General features: G+C 38.4%; 1 protein-coding gene across 11 annotated transcripts in view; it reads left to right on the top strand.

Moving 5' to 3' along the window:
• Positions 1-24618, top strand: part of KMT2C (lysine methyltransferase 2C) — a 188839-nt gene that overhangs the window by 98722 nt on the left and 65499 nt on the right. For 9 of the 11 annotated variants that reach the window (XM_083863956.1, XM_083863959.1, XM_083863958.1 and 6 more), the window contains 9 exons: positions 2921-3083; positions 3748-3919; positions 6678-6792; positions 7595-7767; positions 8630-8790; positions 11168-11281; positions 12857-13590; positions 20801-20920; positions 23224-23340. In XM_083863956.1, the coding sequence (XP_083720082.1) occupies positions 2921-3083; positions 3748-3919; positions 6678-6792; positions 7595-7767; positions 8630-8790; positions 11168-11281; positions 12857-13590; positions 20801-20920; positions 23224-23340 (1869 nt within the window). The remainder of the gene's footprint in view (positions 1-2920; positions 3084-3747; positions 3920-6677; positions 6793-7594; positions 7768-8629; positions 8791-11167; positions 11282-12856; positions 13591-20800; positions 20921-23223; positions 23341-24618) is intronic. The other 2 variants (XM_083863965.1, XM_083863966.1) reach the window with 2 other exon arrangements.

The following is a 24618-nucleotide window of genomic DNA, read 5'->3' as shown; positions in this document are numbered from 1 at the left end:
AGCTTACCATTTTCCAGTACCTGCCCTTCAAATACTCAGATCCAGCTTCCACCCCCTTCACATAACACCTTATTTTGTGCTCATAATAAAGAAACTGGAGACTCCAGACTGTCCCTGGCTCTGGTACTGTCCTCATATGGGCATGCATCTCATGGGCAACATGATTTATTGCTTCATTCCATCTCCTACTGTCACGATTCCATATCGTAGCAGTAATAAAGTAATATTTGTTACTGGTTTTATTTAGCAGAGCTTTTAATATTTTTGTTTAATTTAATACATTTTTGCTGTTCTTTTGGGGTCATAGCATGGGGCCTGGCTTCAGAGGAGTGTTGGCTTCTAGTGCTGGAAAAGTAACTCTTCTCACCAACATCTGCTGCCAAAAAAATCCCTTTGGGCATTAGTTTCTTCAGACTGTTTTATCTCTCTTACAAATTCAGCAAATGTTGATATTCTGTGTTTTTTATTTGCTTCAGATGATACATACCACATTGTTTTCAAAGTGTGTTTCACTTATCTGCCAAATGGTTTTCATTGCCAGTGCAGTTTAGCAGATGGGTTTGAAGAGTTCAATTACATGTAACTTGGGCTTCCATTTTTCTTCCAGCATCTTTATGTGGTTCCTTAAACCAACATCAACATTTTTCCAGGTTTTTTAGTAATCATGTAGTTTGCTCATTTTCAATAATTTCATAGTTTAGTCATAGAGCATTTGGGAAAAGTTACATTCTGATTTTGTATGTGCTATGTACCATGGTTGATTGGTGGTTTTGAGAAACAGATGTGGTATTTAAAAATATTATTTATATTGCTATTTTATTCCATTATTCCCAGCTTTTAATGAATGTTGGATTATTTGAGTGCTTACAATTCTTTCATAATCTTCTTTTCCTGATTAAATAGTTACTAAGGGCCAATTATGGGATCCAGCAAAGTCTTGTTGAATACTTTTTTGAGGAATACACTTTGGACCTTAGCTCCTCCCAAGTTCCCCTTCCTGGTGGTTTTTTTTTTTTATATATATATATATATATATATATATATTTTTTTTTTTTTTTTTTTTTTTTTTTTTTTTTTTTTTTTTTTTTTTAATCAAGTAAAATCTTTGAAAAAAGTGTAGCCTGTAAGAGTTCTGTCTTAGCTAAGCCTGCTCCATCTCCGTAGGTTTTTGGAACATCAAGGACAAAATAGGGCAGTGGTGGTGTGTAGAGCTGCAGTTTTTGAAGTTGGAGGCTTTCAACTGTATTTTCTTAGTTTTACATCTAAATTCAGGATTTACCTTGTGCGGCATCCTCAGCAAATGCTCATTAAAGGGGTCATTTCCTAAAAGGAGTTTATTGCAGGACTCTGGTTTTGTTGGCAATCCATGAACGTAGTTACCATTGCTGCTGCTTTGCCCTCCTTCAGGAGCTCCATGTTATTTTTTGCTTATATTGTTCCCCTCTCCTCTCCTCTGCATTTCAGCTGGTGAAGTCAAGATGCACCTTTCCCATTCTGTCAGCAGGTGTTAGACGTGGGTAGAGGTGAGATGTCCTGCAGATGAGAGGACAGACTAAGCCCACAAACTTGGCAGTAGTTCTTGGTGATCCCCTTTAATTACTGTGCCAGAGCATTTTATCTCTTTACACTGCAGTTCTGCTTAGCATACACTAATATTTTTTCTGTCTCTTGTCCATGAGTTGTGGTGTAGGCAGATATTTTTCTGAAGCTGTTCATTTCATCTGGCTTTAAAGAATATCAAGGTAGCTGTTGACACAGGCAGCTTTGTGATTTGTATTTTCATATGGGCTGGTTTTGATATCTGTAGACTTGTAGTAGCACTATTTCATGCCTAATTTCATGCCAGGCTTTGAAACAGAGAAGAATTATGGTAATAAATATTGTCTGTATTCTAAGAATTAAGCAGATGCAGTACATAACTTTTCTTTGATTTGGTTTATGTTCATATTTGGATGTTACTTGACACTTCAGCTAGTAATCAAACATGCCAGTGTTAGTGTTGTATTTCTATTGTGATAAATGAGAGTCCCTGAGCTCAGTTGTTGCTGTGTATTATGTACCCCTTCCTGTGAGCCGCTGACCTGTTTTTTCTTAAGTTTACTCAAAATCTTACACTGCTGTGCCTTAAGAAGTATTGTTGCCTTGGTGAAAAAGTGCAAAAGGATGTTACAGTGCTTCAGGGACTGTAATGAATCTGAGAAAGAAAAAAGACTGATTAACTGAATCAGAAAGGTGTGGGTGATGTTTTACAAGCAGACTGATAGACTCTGCCTTCTCTTGACTAGAGAGCTGGAGGATCGTTGCATAGCTCTTTCTGAGAAATTATTTCTCTGGTGTCTAATAATAATCGTGCTTATTTATGACTTCTCAAAGTTTGGTGGTGATATTTGTGTAGTCTTGAAAGGCAAGATGAGAAGAAAATGCAGGGTTATGTAATGCATTATTGTCCCAGAGAGAATTGTATAATGCCAGTAAGATTTTTGGGAGAACATCATACTTGATTTCCATTTGCATTTCTGATTACAGTGTCTGTGGTTTTACATTACAGCTTAGAGAGCCATGTGGTTTTTATAGTCATAACCTATTGACAGCATGGTGTCATCTGCCTTTATTTTCAGAATAAGTTTCCAGCTACTTTACAGAAGGCATAGCTCAAGTTAGATAACGTAGAATGAAAATGCTTTTCTGTGACAAGAAGAATCTTAATCATCAGAGTGTGTTTAGAGTGGGTTTCATTAAACATTTTAAGTAAAGATTTGGAAGTGCCACTGAAAGACACTACCCACTAGTTTCCTTCTCAGTATTCACTACCTCCTACTGGCCAAGGTGTTCATCTGCTAAATGAAGGAGGGGAACAGATCTGGCTAAAAAATTACAAGAAAAAGGAATTTTTTAATGACTTGTTCTGTTTGTTTTTCAGCGATGTGCATTTTGTAAGCACCTTGGAGCCACTATCAAATGCTGTGAAGAGAAATGTACCCAGATGTACCATTACCCCTGTGCTGCTGGAGCAGGCACATTTCAGGATTTCAGTAACTTGTCCCTCCTTTGTCCAGACCACATTGATCAGGCTCCTGAAAGATGTAAGTACACAGTGTTCAAATGGCACAATTAGTACCAGGTTTTATTAAAACTGCACTGTCATAGGATCAGCTTAAGAATGCATTTGTTCAGATGCACTGTCACAGTTCATGTACCCAAGAATTCACATGTGTTCAGGGATAGAAAAGATGTGAGTTCATACTCTTCTGTTGTTAAAGACCAGCAGTGCTGCACAGCAAAATAATTTTCTTTTAATGACAGAACAAGGAAGAGGTTTACTGGTAAGGCTTGTCTTCCGTCAGGTTTTAGTTGAAATTGATAGACTTGCTTGTCCTAACTGAAGTTGGAGCAACCTTCTTGCAAACACTTCAGCTAAATAATAGATTTAGTTCCATTATGAGCTTTATTTTGTACTTGTTCCACAGAGGGGTTGGTTCCAAAGCTCTTGGCTTTATCTTGAGGAGAATAAAACTGTTTCTTTTTGTAAGACTTCATTAAGGTTTAAAATGAATGTACTTTTGTTATAAGAAGATTAGTTGAGAAAACTGAATTAAAGTAGTAGCTATTAAATATATTAATTAAATTTGAATTTCATAAGAATGATGAAGTTTTGTATGTGTAAGAACTACTAAGAAATTTTTTGGGTTCATTGAATTGTTCATGATTATGAACAAAATAATAATTGAAAAGGTTATTTCTTTTTAGCAAAGGAAGAAGCAAATTGTGCAGTGTGCGACAGCCCTGGAGACCTCCTAGATCAACTTTTTTGTACTACCTGTGGCCAGCACTACCATGGGATGTGTCTGGACATTCAAGTCACACCTTTGAAAAGAGCAGGTTGGCAGTGTCCTGATTGCAAAGTGTGCCAGAACTGCAAGTAAGTGAGACTTACAGGACATGGAGAAGGATGGTGTGAGATTTATGTGATTTTGAAATGCATGTTTCATTAAATGTTTGGGGTTTTTTTCCAAAAAGTGTAGATTATTTGCCCATCTTATCTGTTATGATGCTGTATTAAGTAGCTGAGCAATCCCTTGTATTGGAAACTTTATTCTAACAGAGATGAGGTGAAATTCCTGTGTGTTTTACCCCCAGAGTTACCATTATCTTGTCAGGTTCTGTAAAGCAGTAAAACTTTCTGATATTTTTCCTCCTTTTATACAGGAGGATTCTTCTCAAGTTTACCAAGTAAATAATTTTAATGTGGTGCCTCTACAGTCTGAGAACCTGTGCTTTTACTCAGCTGACAGTTCAGTTGTGCCTGTTCCTACACACTGGGCAGGTCTCCTGCATTAGGCCCTCTCCCATGATGTCTTTCAGAGGCAGATAAGGAATTGTCATGAAAACCAGACCCTGCCTTAGTTGAGCAAAGAAACAAAGTGACATGAGTGGCCCTGATTGAGTAGTTGCACCAGCCAAAGACAGAGACAATGAAACTTAATTGCTGTGGCACTGTAAGGGTTCACTTAGAAAATTCTGACTGCTTGTGGGCTTGTTGTTATAACTTAATCTGATGGGCACTGCAGGGTTCTTTTGCTTGCTTTTGGTTTTTTTAGAGGACTTACTGAAAAAAAGTAAGAGTTTTGTTCAGCTTTAGTCAGATAGGCTGGACTGTATGAAGGAAAAAAAACCCCACTCTACCACTGCCTCATGTATGTGATCAGTCAGTGTTTTCCTGTTCTCCAAGCAGAATACTTGGTATTTTCTAGCATTCACTCACCCACTTCAAAAAAAGGGTGTTCCCTGATCACACACAGCACATAGCAAATCTCAGCAATGAAGCTAGAATAGAGAAGCACGTTCTAAAAAGTATCCCTGAAAATGTTGTCGTGGGTAATAACAGCATCTGCTAACATACCTTCTCTTTAGTGGAAAAGTGAGAAAATGTGATATGTTCACACCCAGTCTATGGGACCACATGAGATACATCCATGGGTTCTGAGTGAGCTGATGGATGAAGTGGCTAAGCCACTGTCCATCATGTTTGAGAAGTTTAAGCAGTCTGGTGAAGTTCTCACTGACTGGAAGAGGAGAAATATAGACCCCATTTTTATGAAGGGGAATAAGGAAGACCTCAGGATCCACAGGCCAGTCTCACCTCCCTGCCTACCAAGGTCATGGAGCAGATCCTTCTGGAAACTGTGATGGGACACGTGGGACATAAGGAGGTAATGGTGACACACACCATGACTTCACTGAGGGCAAACAGTGCCTGAAAAATTTGGTGCCTGCTGTGATGGAGTTACAGAGTTTGTGGAGGAAGAGCAACTGATGTCACCTACCTGGACTTGTGCAAAGTGTTCAGCACTGTTCAACACAGTATCCTTGTCTCTAAGCTGGAGAGAAATGCATTTGACAGATGAAGCACTCCGTGGATTCAAGAGTTGGGATCAAGGACTCAAGTGGAGACCAGTGACGAGTGTTGTTTTTCAGGGGTCAGAATTGGGGAACTGGGACACGTGGGCAGTGGGGTCAAGGACACCCTCAGCAAGTTTGCCAGTGACACCCAGATGTGTGAGGCAGTAGATGCTGAAGAGAAGGAACCCCATCCAGAGGGACCGTGGCAGGCTGGAGAGGTGGGGCTGTGTGAACCTCGTGGGCTTCAACACAGCCAAGTGCAGCTTTCTGCACCTGGATTGGGGCAGTCCCAAGCACGAGTCCAGGCTGGGCAGAGGGGCACTCAGAACAGGTTGCCTGGAGAAGCTGTGGATGCCTCACCCTGGAAGTGTTCAAGGCCAGCCTGGATGGGCTTGGAGCAACATGGGCTAGTGAGGGATGTCACTGCCCATAGATCTGGATGGTCTTTAATGTCTCTTCCAACCCAAAACGTTCTTTGATTCTATAATTAATGCAGTATGGCAGTTTTCCCACTATTACTGGAAGAACAGCATTTTAAGCATATCTTCATGAAAAAAGAGGTGGTTTTAGAATCCCAGGTCTCTCAGGTAATGGGGTCATATCTAGCATGTATAATGCCATATACTGCAAGGCTTTATCTAGGCAAATCTTGTTGCATGTTTACTTACTGAATTAATTTATTTAAACTAAGGCAGAACACAATGCCTTTAGATATTACCAAACTATTTGTCTTGTTCTCAGCAAATTTATTTTATCACTGGAATCTGTGGTGGAGCTCTGTAATACATCATTGTAGAAAAATTGAAATATCTTCTTTTAATGTTTATTTTGCTCTTGCAGTCATATTGTCTGACATTGTAGGAGCTCCGATAGTCAGACTTGATGGCTCCTTTTTTCCTTTTGAAAAATTACAGTCAGATTTCAGAAACAAGTACAATTGGATGTTCTCTTCGGGAAGAAATAAAATGGATATTGCAGATTTTGAACTGATTTCAGTACAGAAAGGCCATTAAATCTGTCTACACATGTGTAAATGGAAGTGGGCCAATACCTAGTATTCAGAATGGTTGCACAGGCTCAGCTCTTGTTAAATAATCATAGAAGTCTGCACTCATATTTAAATGTGAATATGAAGGCATTGTCTCTGGAGATATTTGTAAGTAGCGTTTGTATATTTCTATGTGCACATCTGTGTCTTCCTGTTTAGACTTTTCTTGAAAGAGATATTTTGTTGCTGCTTATTGAAGTAATTTTCGATCTCCTGTTACTTTCCTTAGACACTCTGGGGAAGACAACAAGATGTTGGTGTGCGATACATGCGACAAAGGCTACCACACTTTCTGTCTGCAGCCAGTTATGGATGCTGTACCAACAAATGGCTGGAAATGTAAAGTAAGTGGAAAGGTTTCAGAGTAACTCTTTGTCATTTGTAAGAGCCCAAACTTTGTTAACCACGCTGTGCTGTTTCCAGGTGTGTTGTGGATTGCTGTTGCTGTGTAATGTAATTTGTAATTTCTGAAGGAATCCCACTTGGATGTAAATCCTGTTGCTCTACAGCTGCTCCGGGGGGGAGCTGGCAGTGCTGTGGCTGAAGCAACCTATGTAGGACAGTAAATCAGCCTCCATAGGGAAAAGAGAAGTGTAGGATCCAGGTGCAGTGGATAACCTGCAGTTAATAACAGCTGCTCTCGTGATACAGTGGGAACAAAAATGTAAACTCAAGGCTATATAGTAGTCTATGTAACCCATATTTGAAGTCTCTTTATATTCAACTCCTCCTTGGTTACCAAAACAGTTCTGCAACTTGTGGGTTCCTTTGCATTTGAGGAAGGCAGGATGAATTTGTTGTTTTATCAATAACTTTGTAAGTAATTGCAGCATAATGTGGGAAATCCCTGTATTTGAGATGTGTGTAATGTTACATCATTTTGTGGTGGTCCTAAGGTAACTGAGAGTAGCAATAAAAAAGTTTAATCTTGTGAGAAATCCTTCTTTCAAGTCAGGGAGTAGTGTCATGAAAATTCTTGCTGTTGTGCAGGTTATTCATGCTCTGCTATCAGATCTTGGATAGCTTTTTGTGTTATTAAGGACCAAATCTATTAAATTTAAATCAAAACAGGAAAATGTCAGTTAATGGCAGTTCTATCACATTGTGAAATATCATAATTAACTACTAAATTCTTGTGATCTCTAGAACTGTAGAGTTTGTGCTGAGTGTGGCACACGAACAAGTTGTCAGTGGCACCATAATTGTTTGGTATGTGACAGTTGTTACCAACAGCAAGACAACTTATCTTGTCCTTTCTGTGAAAAACTGTGCCTCCAAGACTTCCAGAAAGATATGTTGCATTGTCACATGTGCAAAAGGTAAGTGTCCAGCTTTTGTTAATTTGTACTAAAATTCATAAAAATTCATAAAGCTGATGATGAGCTGTGTGACACTGATGGGTTTCTGGGAAAGATGTCCACTGTGTTTGATGTACAGTGCCACAGGATCTTGTGCAGCTCCTTGATCCTTCATCCCTAAATACAATGAACAATAGCAGGTAGTTTTATTTTAATCTTAGCAAATGATTATTAATTGGTAGTTAACTGAGGGTACCTGGCAGTTACTTGCTGCAAGCTACTGTTGCCTCTTGCATTTCACCTATCTTGTGAGGAAGCAGGCTAAAAAAGTCATTGTCCTAAAGTTTAAAGACTGTTGTTTGCAGCGATCTGAGGTCTTGGTTGTTTTTTTTTTTTTTTTTTTTTTTTTTTTTTTTTTTTTTTTTTGGTTGGCTGGTTTTTTGTTTGTTTGTTTGTTTGTTTTCGGGTGGGTTTTTTTGAGTTTGTTTTCTGTTTAATTTTATGTCTTTCTCTATTTTAGTAATTTAAAAAATGCACTATTTGGAACATTTAAGAATGTAAGCTATGCATTGTATTCAATGGTATTGTATATCACTGTGCAACATTATGATGATGCTCTACGTCTTGTGGAGTCTGGAGTCTGATTGGCTTTAGGGACAATTTAAGTCTTCATGTTTAAGTTTGTTCTCTGTTTGACATGCTGACTTATCATGCTTATTCCTCTAGAATTCTCCATAATCAAGCATTGGTTGAAAATCTTTATTTCCCCATAGGAATGGGAAACAGTCCTATTTTTAAATGGATTTTTACTATGATGCTTTATATTTTCATTACTAAAATCACAGTCACAATAAATTAAATCACAATAAATTAATCTCCCCAGATGGATTCACATAGAATGTGACAGATGTCCAGGTAGTGAATTGGAGTCTCAATTGAAAGATTACATCTGCACTCTTTGTAGACAAGGAGAAGGGGATCATACTCAGCCATGTGATGTAATGAACACTTCTGAACTCATTCCTGGACCTGACAGTATAACAGGTAATGAAACTTAAACTTCACAGTTCCAAAATGCTGACATCAGATATAATATCTACAGTCTCACTAAGTCTTTTGTGAACCAGCCACTCAAATTCTGTTCTGTGAGGTTCATCCCTTCCTCTGTCTAACAGCAGGTGCTCAAGCAATCCATGGGTGGCTTCTCTTTCTGGCTTCAGGATCCTGGATACAAACATGGGCTAGTGAGCACCATAATTATGGCTCTCAACCTTCCAGCTCCAGCCTCTCAGCCTGTAGCTGTAAATTTCACTAATTTATTTTGAATGTGCTACAGTTCATAGATGTATTCATTTGACAGCCTGGCTGTTTCACTCATTTGTGCCTGGTAGATGTTCTTGGAGACATTCAGTTCTGTTTCTCTCTAGCTGCTCATGGTCAGTCTCATAGTGCCTGTTCTCACTTTATCCAGGAAGGACAGAGCAGTGGGACCTGGACTGTGTTCAAGGGACAGGTGTTTATTTAACTAGAAAGCTTTCAATAGGTGTCCTTTTTCAAAGCAATATACGATCAGTCGTCTTGTTTCTGAGACATTCTTATCTAAGTGGACAAATGGAGCAGAAGGCAGAAAGCTGTGGAGAAGTGTAAAGTATTTTTTGAAAAATAAGTCAGCAACAGTAAGGAAACAGAGGGAGGACTTGGATCTGCTGATCTGAGCCCAGTGGGTCATCCACAAGAGCCATGTTTAAACTCATAATTAAATGCTTTTCATGTATTTCACCCCTGTGATCTGTTAGGCAGCATCTACAGTTCAGCTCATCCAGGCTGAATTTCCCTGGAGAAGTACAGCTGTGGTTAAATTCAGAGGCAAGGTAAAATGTAACAGATTAACTGCACAGCCACTGCCGTGTGCATTTTTTGGGCTTAAGCAGCAGTGCTTGTGCACTCATCTTTTGTTATTCATAAGTATCTATGGTTTTGAAAGCCTGGTAAATTTTAAATTTTGGCAGGAAAGGGGAAGTTTGAACAAATGTTCGTGTTCAAACTGATGTTCTGTGTAAACAAATCATCCCTTTGATGTTAGTCTGTACATTACCTTTTGTGAGCAGTAAAGACATGATGGAAAAGGTGCTCCTGGAGGAAGGGCAGTGACAGGAGGTAAATGTAAATGAGTTCCCTCTGTCAGTGAACATGGCCACCAGATTAGGAAGAGTGGCCACTTCAGCAGATCATTTCCTTCCTGAAAGCTTAGGAGGGGCTGTGGACTCTCAGGCAGTGTTCTTAGAGCATTTTGAAGATGTCCAAAGCAAAACATACACTGGCGCAACTCCCAGTCTCCTACAAAAACCCCTTTTGAGTAGTAGCAGGTTTATCTGGAAGGCTGAAGTTTTAAGCAATGCTTCTGTTAGGATTTCTAGCTAGTAGGAACACTGACAAGCATGCTCTAGTCCCCAAGGAAGAACAGGACTGTCATCTCAGCTTCTAGGAGTAATCTGGAGCTATTACATCAGTACAGTGCAGTATTTTATACCCAGGAGAGCACTTCTGTACTTTAAAATCAGATTTGGAGCCAATGTAAATGATCATTTCCTCGAAGTTAAAATATCACTTTAAAGTTGGCAGAGTCTGGGAGTAGCTTTTAGGGTGCTAAAAGTAGTATCACCTAATAGTTGCTGGCTTTTTGAACTTAAAAAATACTTTCTTGATGCAGAAAGCTGTATTTGTTTCACTTTTTTCTGTGCTAACATCCATGGAGGATCAGTTCTCTTCAAGTTAATGTTTGCTGTATACTTTGTTTTTCATACTTCATCTGGTGCATTTTAATGAATTTCCTTAACTGAGAGAGCTTTTACACAAGGGGAAAAAAAAAGTATTTCCTGTTTCTGTGCTCTGTAATGATCATGTCAGCCAAAAAAGCACTCAGTAGTGCCTTTTCCATGCAAAGATTAAAATGAACATGTAGGGTGAAAATCAGTGTTCCCAGTGCTGATAGGAGATGGAACTTCCTAAATATGCCATAATACATTGTAGTATTTGTATACAAATTTGGAAGCCTTCATGCTGACAGTTCTGTTGAATTTTATAGGCATGGAATTTAAGAAAATTCTTTCTTGTATGGCTCAGGTTGTGCAGAAGTCTATGACTGTATGCATATTCTCACTTCTAGGCATATGCAATTGCCTTATAGACATGTTTTACCATCTGAAAGGTATAAAACAGCTTCAGTGTTAGTAAGTAACATGTTCCTCATACAGGGTAGTCTCTTTAACCTTCTCACTGACCTGACTTGTCCTCAATCCTATCATCATTACATATCTTTAGTTTCTCTTTAGCCAAAAGGTCAAACATTGACAGCAGTTCCTGATACCTAAATAGTAGAATAAACACATCAATTTTAATAACTGCTTTGCTTCTCCTTAAGCTTGTACAAGTGAAATGGAAGTGGAAAGTGGTGGAGAGGACATGGCATTTCAGGAACAACCCATTACTGGTGATGGCCCTGATCAGGAATCAGCCATTGGGTGTGTTACAGAAGGTAAGAAAGGATTTTGCACTCTGAGAAAATGCCAGTTCAGAACTCTTCAGAACCAGAACCACCTTCCAGTCAGTAAGGCTTGCAGTGCTTTATAAATGCAAGAGGAAAAAGCACCTGGAAAACAGTAGAAGACACATTGCAGCAGTTCTGAGCTCTCAAGCAACAGTATTAACTTCTTTGCTTAATAAAAGAAGCGTTTTATTGAAGGCAAAGAGAATCTTCAGAATATTTGTGTTGCTTTACTTTTGTTTGTTTTACTTTTTTGTTGGGACTGGCTTTTTCCAAGCTGGAAGAATCGTTGAGTGCTTTGTACACTGTAAGTTTATTGTAAAACCCAGTGACTTGTTGCTATTCAAATACTGCCACTCGCACTTTCTTTTATGTGCTTGATGCTTGTAACTCCACAGGCGTACTCAGTTAAGGATTTTCCGGTTGTTTTTTTTTTTTTCCTCCTTTGTAACTTCCAGACAGGGTTGCAGCAGCTGATCATTTCTGTTTTGGGAGAAACTGCATCTTACCCAACACACAGGGAGGAGCAGCTAAAGAAGGGTCAAAATCCATTCGATATGTTAGTGACCAATATCAAGGGTAAAGAACTTCCCAGGATGCCCCATTCAGTCCCAGATGATGTTGGAGGATGGTTGCTATAAGGGGAGGCAAGAAATTTGTACTTAAAGACAAAGTAAAAAAAAATCAACCAACTTTTCAGATTAGCTGTGATCACTCAGTTTTGTGTCACAGCCTGTGGTAGAAGGGCCATGATTTAAACTGTGAAGAAATAGTCAGAATGGAATGCTGGCTGTGAACTTAGTGACTGAGGAAGTTGTAGCTGTGTGAGTTAAGAAGAGTGCAAGTGGAATAGAAAGTAAATGGCCTGTAAGAGAATCAGGGCTCATCAAAGGAAGATATGAGAAGCCAAATTCAGAGCAAAGAATGTGGTTCTTCATAGAGTGGAACAAAAACTCTGGAAGTCCTTGATGAAGAAAGTTATGGATGAAAGGTGCTTTATTTGGTTCAAGGGAGTGCTAGATAAATATTTTTGAAAGAAATTCGTAATACATTAGTAAATTAAATTAAACCAGCGGCAGCTGTTTTCATTTCAGTTGATTTCCTAAAGTCTGAAAGAGTTTTAGGAGGAAAATGTTTTTTATTAGTACTTGTCCTGTTCTTCTTAGCTTTTTGGAAGTGTTGGAACAGTAGCTTAAAATACATTAATTTATGATACCATACATCTTCAATACACAGAAATTAAAAAGAAGAAACTACTTTTGGCTGCCTACCTGGAAATGTGTGTTCAGTTCCTCAGAAATAAATCTTGGATCTATTTTCATGTAATTTACTCTGCTGTGTTTTCAGGGAAGAAAAATAATGAACTAAAAATACAGAGTACTGTAAAAATAGGTACAAAGAAAGGTATTTATGGAGTATATTTTAGGCTACATATTAAATTCACTGAAGTAAAGTGATATGTGTTGGCCTGCATGATGTGTACCAAGTATACTTGTTGACTAGTACACCAGAAGTTTTTTTTTTCTTTTTCCAAGTGGGCTTTAACATGGTTGTACTTAATTACAGGCATATCACCAGAAGAAAAGACCACACAACTGGAAGCAGGAATCTCTGTTGAAGTCAATCCAGCTGAAATGGAAATATCTCCTAAAAAGACACCAACATCTGGTGACAGTCAGACTGAGAAATTGATGGAAGTGGTAGAAAGTGTTCAAGCTGTAGCCCAGCAGGAGTTGGACAAACAGGCTGAGGAGACACAGCTGCCTCAGGGTGGTGTGGAGATACCAGAAGTGTCCACAGCAGACTCTCGGTCTCTGTCTTCAGTGCCTGAGACCATGACTGTGACACCAGAAATGCTGGAGACTGAAAGAAAGGGAGATATTTCTGTCCCCATAGAACAACAGCTGGAAAGAATGAAAGTGCAGAAAGATGTAGAAAAGGAAGAAACCCGTGAGAAGTCAGAAGCACCAGCTCTTCTACAAGTAGAAACGACTGCTTCAAATGGAGGTGTTGCACATAGTTCATCAGTTGGAGACAAACCCATAAAACCACCAGCTGAGACTTGCCCCTCACTCCCCCCATTACTTAATCTAAATAAGACAAACATGTCTTCCTCACCAGATGTTTCTCTAGACTTGCATTCTGCACGAGACGTGCAGCACAGCCAGCCCCCAGTGCTGCCTCCAGCTGCTGGGAGCACTCTCCCAACCACCTACATATCAGTCACTCCAAAAATCGGCATGGGAAAACCGGCCATCACCAAACGCAAGTTTTCCCCTGGCAGACCCAGATCCAGACAGGTAAGCACATGCACTGTTTCATTATTTGTTTATTAAATTGCAGTATAACTCATCAGATTCACCTGTTTCTTATCATATGCATTTATTTCTCCTGAGTGAACGTGCAGTATATTTCTTCAAGGAATTAATGTTGTGGTAAATAATGGAAAAGTCAGCCATCGTAAGGGTTCTGTGATGAGAATGTAAGTTTCTTTTGGCTCATGGTTAAAGCAGACTAGAAGAAAATTTGTTGTGTTTTTTATACAATATGCTACAAAAGTAGGTAGTTGTAATGCTATGCTACTTAACTTACCTTTTAATATTTTTTGTATATGCATTTATTTTGGCTGATACTTTAAAAGTGTGTTAAAGCTTCTTAAACTGGCTTTAGAGAAGAACATTCTGGAACTCTCTGTCTGTTACTCTGCCAGATATTTTCTTGATTGACGTTTCTAATGATGTGGTAAATAATTTTGTGGTTTTGTTACATTAGGAAATACGTACAAGAACTATCTTGTACAAATCATTGTGGTTTGACTAGGATTAAATTTGATAAGTGAAAAGAATCCTCAAGTCTGTCACTTTTTCCAGCATCTCTCTATTTGAGTTGTGTTCTGGGTAAAATGGTTTATCAGCCCAGGATATTAATTTCTTGTTGGTGAAATTCTATACAAAAAGTGTGTCAGTGTGACATGTTAGTGTTTTATCTTCTCATCACAATTTATTTTTAGTCTTTGGTCCAGGTTGATGATTTAATGATTTTTTTGACTTAGCGTTAACAAAGCTTTTTTTATATATATATATAAAATTCATTTATATATATAAAATGGCACAATTTTTTGAGTTTTTATGTGTCACCTAAGGGTTCAAAATTTTTACTTCCTAAGGTATGAGAGAGTGTTGTGGAAAGTTTTTCTGCTGTTTCCCCTGAGTTTAGGAGATCTGTGTTTGTTGTGCTGCAGTTAAGTTTTCCTGGATCACTGTACAGTCAGGTGTATATATCATGTTTGCAGAAATATGTTAATGCCTTAAACATAATTCCCTTCAGTACTCTTAAGTTCCTACTCTGGGCTTTTGATGAGGAACTGAAAGCTGTTGAATGATGTTCTGTAGACTGTGAAAAAAGAGAGATTTTTAAATGTCCAGTTACAGGCAGGTGTTTTCCTTTCGAGCAAGATGTAATTGGACAAATCCACCATGTGGAAGGCATGTATTTAAATCACTTTGGATTGCAGACAGAAATAGGTTTAGGTTTATTTTGCGAGGGTTTTAAATTATTCTTTTCTGCTGAAAACATTAATTTTTAAAAAAATAATTATGTACTTCTCCAAATGGAGAGTTGTGGATAGGAGCAGAAGCAGGATGGGTCAGGTTGGAAGGGATCATAATGGACCATCTGGTCCCACCTCCCTGCTCAGGCAGGGTCATCCCAGAGCACTTGGCATAGGATTGTGTCCAGACAGTTTGGTTTCCTGTTACATGGGGATTCTGTGGGATAGGTTGGAAGGCAAGCACGCAGTTTTTCACCAGGTATAAACCCAGAGAAATAAGACCTGTTGTTTCTTTGTGTCATTACTAAAGACACTTCAGAATGGATTCTCTCTCCAATTCTGGCTTTAGGAAAGCATCATACAGGGCAGGTGCTGGCAGAGAAAAGTGCTCCTTGGTGACATTCCATCATATTCTCTGTGCCATTGGAACTCCACAGATCAAGAAGAGACATAAGCTTATTTTAAAACATTTTAACCTAACACATTGTTTCAGTTCTTGTTCACCTGGAGGTGATCACATTGATCTAAAAGCAAGTAAAAAATGGGGAAAATAATACTGGAGGAAAAGGTGCTTCTATAAAGTTAGAGGTGTAGCTGTTTGGAGTAAATCAGGTCATGTGTGATTCTTCTTTGGGTGAAGGGCAGTTGTCTTCTCAAAAGTAGGTTGATTTTATGGGTTTGGGGTCTGCTTCTTTCTCTTTATGAAATATCATATTTTGCTATTTATTTTTGCTAGATGTTACTGTTGTGTGGTTTTGTGTCAGGTGTGAGGTTATGCCATACAAATGTTACCTGGCAGCTGCAGGAGTTCTTGGCTGCCTGTCGTGGGGGGCAGAAAGTTACACAAATTGAGTGGTTTTTATTGATTAAAGAGATTGTGGCTCCTGTGTCTGCTTGCTTTCTTCTGTCATGCAAAAGAATTTCCATTGCAGAACTTGTTCCTTGTCCAGGATTGCTCAGGTTTAAAATATTTCCTTTATGGAGTCTGATCACTTTGTGAACCCCAAAGACAAGCCAATGTAGTTTCACAAATAGTAATATTCTGCAAGTTCTCCTAGAAGTTTGAAAGCTCCTAATAAGCAGTTTACTTTGTTGTAATGTCCTTTTCCTGTTTTAAAAATGCAGTAATACATCCATTGCAATGGGTTTATGGAACTTCCTATAAAGAAGAAGAAAAAAAATTTCTCTGGATCTTGGATATATTTCTCCTCAATTTTATAAGACACATGTTTCCCTGGAGTCAGGGAATCCATGTAGAAAGATAGTTTCTGATTTGGATTTGTTCTCATTAAATTAATGAGATTGTCAAATAATAAATTGTCTTGTGCTGGACAGTAGGATGGATTATCCACCCTTTCTTCAGAATCTGTTAATACAATTGCTAATAAAATATATTTGAATAATTATTCTGGTTTGCCACTGAATACAAAGTTATGCATAATCTGAAGTAATTTCCCATGTTGATAGATATTAATAGTTTGCTTTAGTGATGAATCTGCAACATGACATTGCCCCTATTTGGAAAGGACTAAAACCCATCTCAAAAATGAAGACAATATTCTGCTTAAAAAGACTTCATGGAGCCCTTCCAAGGCTGCAGTCAGTGTCACTGATGTCAGCATCCCTCTGCCCCCTGGCATTTCTGGAGGCATCCCAACTTTGCTTAGAAGCAACAGGAGAAAATGCAGCTTCTAAGCAAAAGGGGAGCTGTGTATAAATCAAAGTGTAGGTACAGTTAGGAACTGTATGAATTTGCTTTGGCTGGTACAAAACTGCTCCACTTTGGGGAACGTGTCCTGTCAGTCAGGTGCCCTTCTGCTGACAGTGTTTTTTAGGACAGCACGTTGTCCATACCCTGAGCTACAGGCAAGCCCCATTCTGCCCTGTGAGAGGACCCTCTACCTGCCAGGCTCAGCATCTCACTGGGTTTTGTTCCATGGACTGTCTACTCTTCTGTTCCTATGCTCCATAGTGGAGCCAAATTAATTTTTATATGCATTTGAAATTTAGATGTTCTTAGCTCACAGATACTCACCCTGAGCTGCCAGCATGGTCAGGTTTTTACAGTGCTGTCCTTAGAGTTGTGTCTGTCCAGTTTCTTCTTCATGGAATATGGAGATGCTCCACTCTTTCCTGTAAACTGCAAATTTATGTCAGGGGCAGGACTGCTCTTTAATCATTTCCAAATTTCTCTTTTCTGAACAGCTAGTCTTAGTAGAAAATTCCATGTATGTTTATTAATGACTAATCTGACACAGATCCAATTTGAAATGGATCTTCTCAAGGAAAATGACTATTTTCCGTGGAGGTCTACGCTAAATGGTGTTGTGTTTATTCTGTGTGTCCAAATTGAACAGATTTGAAATAGTTATTTTTGCTGTGGCGCTGTGTACTGGAAAGCGTAAGATTAAGTCAGTAAATGGAAGGCATTACAAATTTTGGCACTGAAACACTGGTAGGTGAAGAGTTGAGAGCATTTTGTAGAATAATTTTGAATAAAAACCAATAAACTTCTGTTGGTTTTGTAAATTCCACATATACTATTTTAATATTATTCCAGAATGTGTTCTTTGAGAAATACCGTGTTCAGAGGTATTTAATTTTCTTCATGAAGATTTTGATGGTCACTGTTACGCAGCACGCTGAATATCTGTTGGTGTTTTAAGAGATTTTTTTTAAATGAGACTGAAAAAGACAGAGCACTGTGCTGGGTTTGGAGGTGTGCTATCTTGGATGGTATGGCTTTTTTGCTGTCTTCACTTAAATGGTATCACTAAATATGTTGTTGTAAAGGTAGATGTTGGAAAAAAGATGAAAAAAGAGTCTGTTTCAAGGATCAGTTTTTGTTACGGTTTTTATGGTTGGTGCATGGTTGGTTTTTTGTGGGTTTTTTTGTTGGTTTTTTTTTAATGAGGAGAGCTGTATTTTCAAGTGATTAAAGTTTGTTCACAACCCTAAAATTACATTAAATATTAAATTGCAAATCCAGCTTTGTGCATTTGCAATTGCAGCAGGATTCATAAAGCGTTAAGCAGCTAAACACAGTCAGTGGTAATTTAGTGAGATCTCCTGACCCTTGCTGACACTGGGTTTCCTTTTGTTATAATTTACTTGCAGCTGTGTTGTTCAATTTTGAGGACTCAAGAATATGATGGAGAATTAGAACTTCCTGTTTCTGTCACAGTACATAATTATTGCTGGGGTTCTGATATAAATGAACTGAATAGAACTTTCTCTTCAGTGTTGTGTGGTAATAGGCATTAATTAAAAGCCAAAATATAATTAATGCATCTCTTTGATGTAATTCATTTGTTCCTGGTATTGTGGAAATGTGTGGTTTTTAATTAAGTTTATCTGACCAAGAATTCAAATTTTTCTGATCTGCAATAAAACTTGGATTAAATTTCCAATTTAATTCTCAACAATATGGTTCATGAATCATATACAAATCATCTTGCAAGAATGAATATTTCATTTTCAGATTTAATATTCCTTTAGCTTTTTAATCTTTTGAATATATTTAATCACTGGAAAACTTACCTTGTTGAAAGGAGAATAATTTTGTACCTCCAAACTAAGAGCAGGTAATTTTAATTGTTGATAAAGTATTTTCAGCATGTTTAAGATCTTGAATTTTGACAGTCAGCATGTTGCCTCCTTTATAGATTGACGTAAAGATTGTTTCTTTGATGAATAGATTTTCTTTGTTTTGCTGTACAGAATTTCTTTGAGTTCCATTTTATAAGAACAGTTACCTACCATGCTTTATGAATTTTAGAAGTAATGGTGAAACTAATTAAAATCGTCAATGAAAGTTTGAATTTTACCTGTTAAAATTGACTGTTACTTGATATTAAACCTGTGGCTGGAATTGTTAAGGCAAATCTCCTATGCCACAGACCTGGTGATGTAATTGCCTACCAGTATATCAGATTTCTTTTTTTCCCCCCCCATTTCTGACATGATGTCTCAGTTCCTTCACAAATGCTCTGTCCTTGTGCCCTGGGTGTGAACAGGGACTTGTCCATCTCTGGGTCAGAAGGTTTCTGCCCAGCACTGTTCCCCTGTTAGAGGGTGATGAACCTCTTGGTCCTGTGAGTTGTCTGTATGATGACCACCTATATGAAGTCAGGGAAAAAACTGGGATAGCAAAACCTTCAAATCCAGTGTGTTTATTCCAGCATACTGACTGGTGGAACCCTTGAGGAGCTGCTGTTGGGAGCTGTTCTTCTGGAGTGGGTCTTGGAAGCCCCTTGGCACAGGGGGGGCATTGATGGCCATCCCAAGCACATAGGTGCCCTGGGGCACTGTGTGTAGATTGTATGGCCAATTACCACCTCCTGTGGGCAGAATTGTCATGTTGTTAAGGTTTTTTTAAGTGTTATATTGTCCATATTCCTTCTCCTGTGCAGGCAGAGCTAAACTCCTAGAAAGAAAGCAGATTTATGCTGAATACCATTGTGTCCACACTGTGGGTTGTACTGAGTTGGTGGTTTTATCATGGGACTTTTATCCATAATTAGGCTGTTAGGTCAATGATCAACTTTCTCATTTGGCTCTGCTCTGCCAGATCACCTGATTTTCAGTCAGTACAGCTGTTAGCAAGACACTTCTTAGCAGTCTGAGATGAATATATGTTTTGATGGAATTGTTGATTCTAAAGAAACTTATTTTTCATACGTTCTTGCTGGAGAAATTGCATTTCAGGAAAAACCCAACACATTTTGCAAAACCATCTCATTTTCCTTGATGCTTATTATTATTGTACATCCCAGTATGCAAAGGTGTAAATGTGTTTGGGCTTGCCCTTGTGAGCAGTTGTGAATAGTTGGGATTGTTTGTATGCATGAGGTTATTCCATATCAGCCCTGGGATTATGCTGCTGAATGGGATTCTGGAGAAGGTAAACCTACACTTCTCATCACTTCCACTTCTCATCCTGATATTCAATATTTTTTACTCTCACAAATGTAGAATTAGGAAAATGTACGGTCCTTTATTAATCTAATGTGTAAATTGGCAGTGAAGTTATTTGTGATGTCTGTCTCCCACAGTCTTTGTTCTGTGCTTGAGAAAGTCTTTCACAGATTTTACTTTCTATGAGGAACTTCAGCATTTTTTTTCCTTGTCTGTCTTAGCATTTTCTTCTCACTTTGCTTTATTTCTGGTGACAGTCATACAATGTCTCACCATGATGGAACTATATAAATAGGGATAATAATTAGTTAAAAAGAGCTTGTAGGTACACCATATAGATGTATATTATTACATGTACGTAATAACATGTTAAAGTGTGATAGCACAGCATAACATGAGAACACCGGGGTGAAAAAAATCAGTGGTAGGATTTTATAATGGTTTATTTGTGGCAAACTTGGAGGAATGAACTGCTTTGTTGATTACCATGGCTGTTTTCCTTTTTTTTTTTTTTTTTGTCCAATGGTTTATTCATATTCCTTTTGTTTGCTGTGCTTCTCAGACTAGTTGTTGCTGTGAATGGGAGTAGTTTAGCTTCAAAAGTCAACTGAGGCCATCAGTTCTTTCAAAATGGCATTTGGAGTATAGAAGGCGATATTACCACCTCCAACTACTGTCTTCTTCACTAATAAAATTTAGATGTATAATTTGTTGTTATGATTGCTTGCTTTAGATTTGTATTAAGCTTTGTTTATAAAACTCATTTTGTTGTACTTAATCATCAGCTGGAAGTAAATAGTGATTTTAGGGCGTGTTTCAATGAGAACCTAAAAATTTCCCACTTTCTACTCACTCGGTGAACTAATTGACTACTTAAGTTACTATAGAAATGCCTTTGCCTGCATGTGCTTTGCTTTTCAGATTTTTTTTTCGTTGCTTGCTTTTTGCTTTTTTTTTTTTTGCTTGTTTTCTTTTTTTTTTTAATTTTATTTTTTTATGTTGCAAAGTTTTATACATCTATTTTCTCACCTGCCGTATCCTAGGGGGCTTGGAGTACCAATAATACAGTCAGCCCACCTTCCTGGTCCCCAGACATTTCAGAAGGTCGGGACATTTTTAAATCCAGACAGCTTCCTGGCAGTGCCATTTGGAGCATCAAAGTGGTAAATAACTTGAATTTATTTTCATGTATCCATTGCTATCTTTCTGCTGTAGAGATTAGTGGTGAAATTCTGTATCTCACACCTTAATTAATCTTCCATTCTCTTACTATTCAAGGCCTCTAAAAATTACTGAAACTCTGGAGCTTTCAGGTTAAAAGATGTGAGCTCTCCAGAGTGTACAGTATGGTGGCATTGCCTTAATTTTCAGTGGCAAAGAACACTTTGTAATACCCAAATTTTGTGTGTGTTAAGTACATCACTTTTTGTGGTTGGCTTTACGTAGCTGTCAAAATAAATTACCTGAGAAGGAAAATGTCCCTAAGACTGGCAGTAAGGTAAGCCAGGCATGGAAAGGAGCAGAGGTCTGAAGGATGGCTTGAATTTGTTGCTGTGGAGAACTCTTGCAGAGTGGATTCAAAGTGACATCATTTTTAGCTGATGGGGGAATATATAACTTTCCTACCTGATTAGATGGACCAAAACTTGTATCCACAGTGACATTTACCATTAAAAACACCTGAAGTAACTAAAGTAGAATTATTTGGTTTAAGTAAAGGCTAAGAAAGCTAAATTGTGAAACTGACAAATAGCTGTAGCTTCCCAATGATTTAAGTTCATCTCACTTTAACTCTCATGCTAATTTTATTTTAATTTGACATCAGCTTAGCTTTTGCTGCTTTAAGCATTAATTTTCAGCTTAATATTCAGCATTAACATTGATACAAGTATGTGCTTATTCTTGTTACTAGTTGTGTGAAAATAACAATACTGACACCTGTTCTGAAACAGAAAATAAGAAACTTACCAGAAGAGATTCCATGTTATAAAATTGTATGTCCTATGTGTGCATATGTATTAGCTCCATAGATATCTAAGGACATTTTTTGTTTCACCTCAGCCTCCAGCAGCATCCTTCCTTTCACTCCTCAGATATCATTGTGTTACATTAACTTGGTGTGTGAGTCAATTTAATTTATTTTTCCTTTATTAGATGGATGTTAATAAAATTTTACCATTGGGATCCTTCAGCTCTGCTTTTAATTATGACCATAAAGCTCTATATCTTCTTTAAAGCAGGAGTTGGAATATTTAAGAAATACTGTAGGGAATATTGAGCCCACAGTGCTTTTTTTCATCCAAGGAGCTCCTGCCTCCATCAGTAAAGACTCTTTGTGTCTGTTGGTGACACAGTCCCCATGAAGCTTTGTTGCTTCCATCAACATTGTTTATGGAGCCAAGATCATTGACAAATATGAAATGTGATAAATAATCTCACTGCTTATTTTGTAGTAGGAAAGGTGTTTATTTGAGTACCTGCCATAATTATCAGTTACACAGATTAGAGGCTCTGAGACACATTTTAAAGATGTCTGATATATCAGCCAGAATTTGGGGATGTGAATATGTTCTTTTTCTCTCTGGAAGTGGTTAGGGAGGATTAGGAATCCTCTTGTGCCTAGTTCATTCTAGGAAATTAAACCAAAGAAAACAAAAACCCCTGAATTTTAAACTTAAGTCACTTATGTATGAATAACAGGTAATTATTAGTAAATACATACTTGCTCTCCCAAACATAATTGTAGCTGAGCACACTGAATACTCCAAAGCACAACTTTGCATCTGCATCTTAAATTAGGAAGGGAGAAGAGAAGCTCTCCGTAAATAAATAAGTGCAGATTGTGTAAGAAAAACTTCACATTATGGAGAATGTTGATCTGAGTGTAACTGATAGAATTAAATAAAAAACTCTCTCTGTGTATGCTGAATTAGGAGAGTTTCATGGAGCCACTCCCACTTTGCTTTTTGAGTGGGACTCAATCCTAATAAATTCCAGGTTTCACTTGATTATTCATAGTGTAAGAAAAGCATCTCTGATTACCAGTAATCAACTGTCCAGACCTTGTGCAGAAGTCCCATGACTGTCTGGACTGACTCTGTAAAGAGAAAAGAAAAATGAATCATAGAATGAAAGATACATTTTGTAAACTTTGCAGCTGAGGTGGAGGGGGAAGTGGTGGGGGAAATCCTTATTTCCAGTTATTCCTGAGCAGAAAACATTCCTGGTTTTGGCTGCTTTCTCACTGATGATAAAGGTGATCATATTACACGATGTAAGTAATTAAAGGTATTTCACACACATTTATGCAGAGGTTTAATGACCATGCCCTGGTGTGCTCATACTCACCTGAAATCACAGGGTGTTTTTTCACTTAGGCTTTTCCCTAGATTAACCTAACAAGTTTGAGTCCCATGTAACAAAAGAACTTGAGGTTGCATTTACGTTGTTTCCTCCCGTTGAACAGGGCCGAGGATCGGGATTCCCAGGGAAGAGGAGACCGCGTGGAGCGGGTCTGTCAGGACGAGGTGGCAGAGGAAGATCAAAACTGAAGAATGGAGTTGGGGCTGTGGTCATTCCAGGGGTAAGGACATCTTTTTTGAAGTCATATTGCAGTCTGTTAATGTAGCAATTTTATTCAGCTATAATTTTTGTACTAGTATAAAAAACCAATGAGCTCCACAGAGCCAGGGGTGTTTGATGGAGCCTGGCTGTTACTGCTTGTGATGAAGAACTAGAACACTACAGCTCAGTGGGCCTGAGGCAGTTCTGTGCTGCTCTTGCCATTTAGAGACACAACAGTTGGGAGTCTTAAAGTACTCCTTCCATTTCCTCGGGTGCAGAATGTGCTGGGTAAAGGCAGCACTGGCTGGAACAACCCAGAAGGAGAGAGCAGGATCTGTACATGAGAATGTAACAGCAGTCATGGGATACCAGAGCAAAGGTTCTTCTGGACTGAGTGCTGGTGTGAGAGCACAGAACAGAAGAGGAGACATTTCGGCAGTTTGTGGCTTGGGGACTTGCTGAACACGAGGTGGTGTCTTTGTCTTGGGCAGCCTGTGTTGGAGCTTTCATAAATCTGCCCATTCAATTTGAAAAAAAACTTTAGGAAAACCATGTTAGCCTTTTTCAGTTCTGCAGCTTCTCTGCTTGTGTTTTAAGTGGCTGCCTCCTGGATTAGCTGCCTGCCCCTCAGTGCTCTTAGACAAGAGACAGTGGAAAGCTGGTTTCTATTCACTTCCTCCATCCATACCACTCAGTTTCTATAGACCTCCATCATTTCTTCTCCTTTTTCTTCCACTCCTGACTTGCAAGTATGAAGAATGGCAGTATTCTGAGTTGCTCCTTTATGGAAGCTACTCTGTATTTCTGATCATCGGTACCAGTTATTCTGTCATGTTAATTTCCTTACTTTGTGGACTTTCATCTGCCATTTGATAGCCCAGCACTCAGCTTTATGACATTCTTGTGCACTTCTTTGCACTTGTCTTTTGGATTTTATTACTCTGAATATCCCAGTTCTGATGGCAAGCTTTGTCACCTTGCTTCTCACTTGATTTTTCAGATTGCACACGAGTGCATTGAGCACCACCACCTGTTAGCTGGCAGGCCCTGTCAGATTTCAGCTAGTGCTCTTTTCCAACATACAAAACTGATAATTTATTCCCCTCTTTATTTTGTGCCTTGTATCAGTATAGGGACCATTCCTCTTCAGTTTAACTTTTTTTAAGTAGCTTTGGTGAAAGACTTCACCAAAAGAGTTTGGTAGTGAAGTAAGTTGCATCAAGCAGATTTCCCTGTGTCCAGAATTGGTGACTCCTTCAGAGAGCCCTTAGAGATCATGATTTACCATAACTAAAGC

Source organism: Zosterops lateralis (assembly GCF_965231275.1).
Source record: "Zosterops lateralis genome assembly, chromosome: 1".
Classification (NCBI taxonomy): domain Eukaryota; kingdom Metazoa; phylum Chordata; class Aves; order Passeriformes; family Zosteropidae; genus Zosterops; species Zosterops lateralis.
The sequence above is the reverse complement of the archived record's forward strand: the minus strand, read 5'-3'. Positions and strand labels throughout refer to the sequence as shown.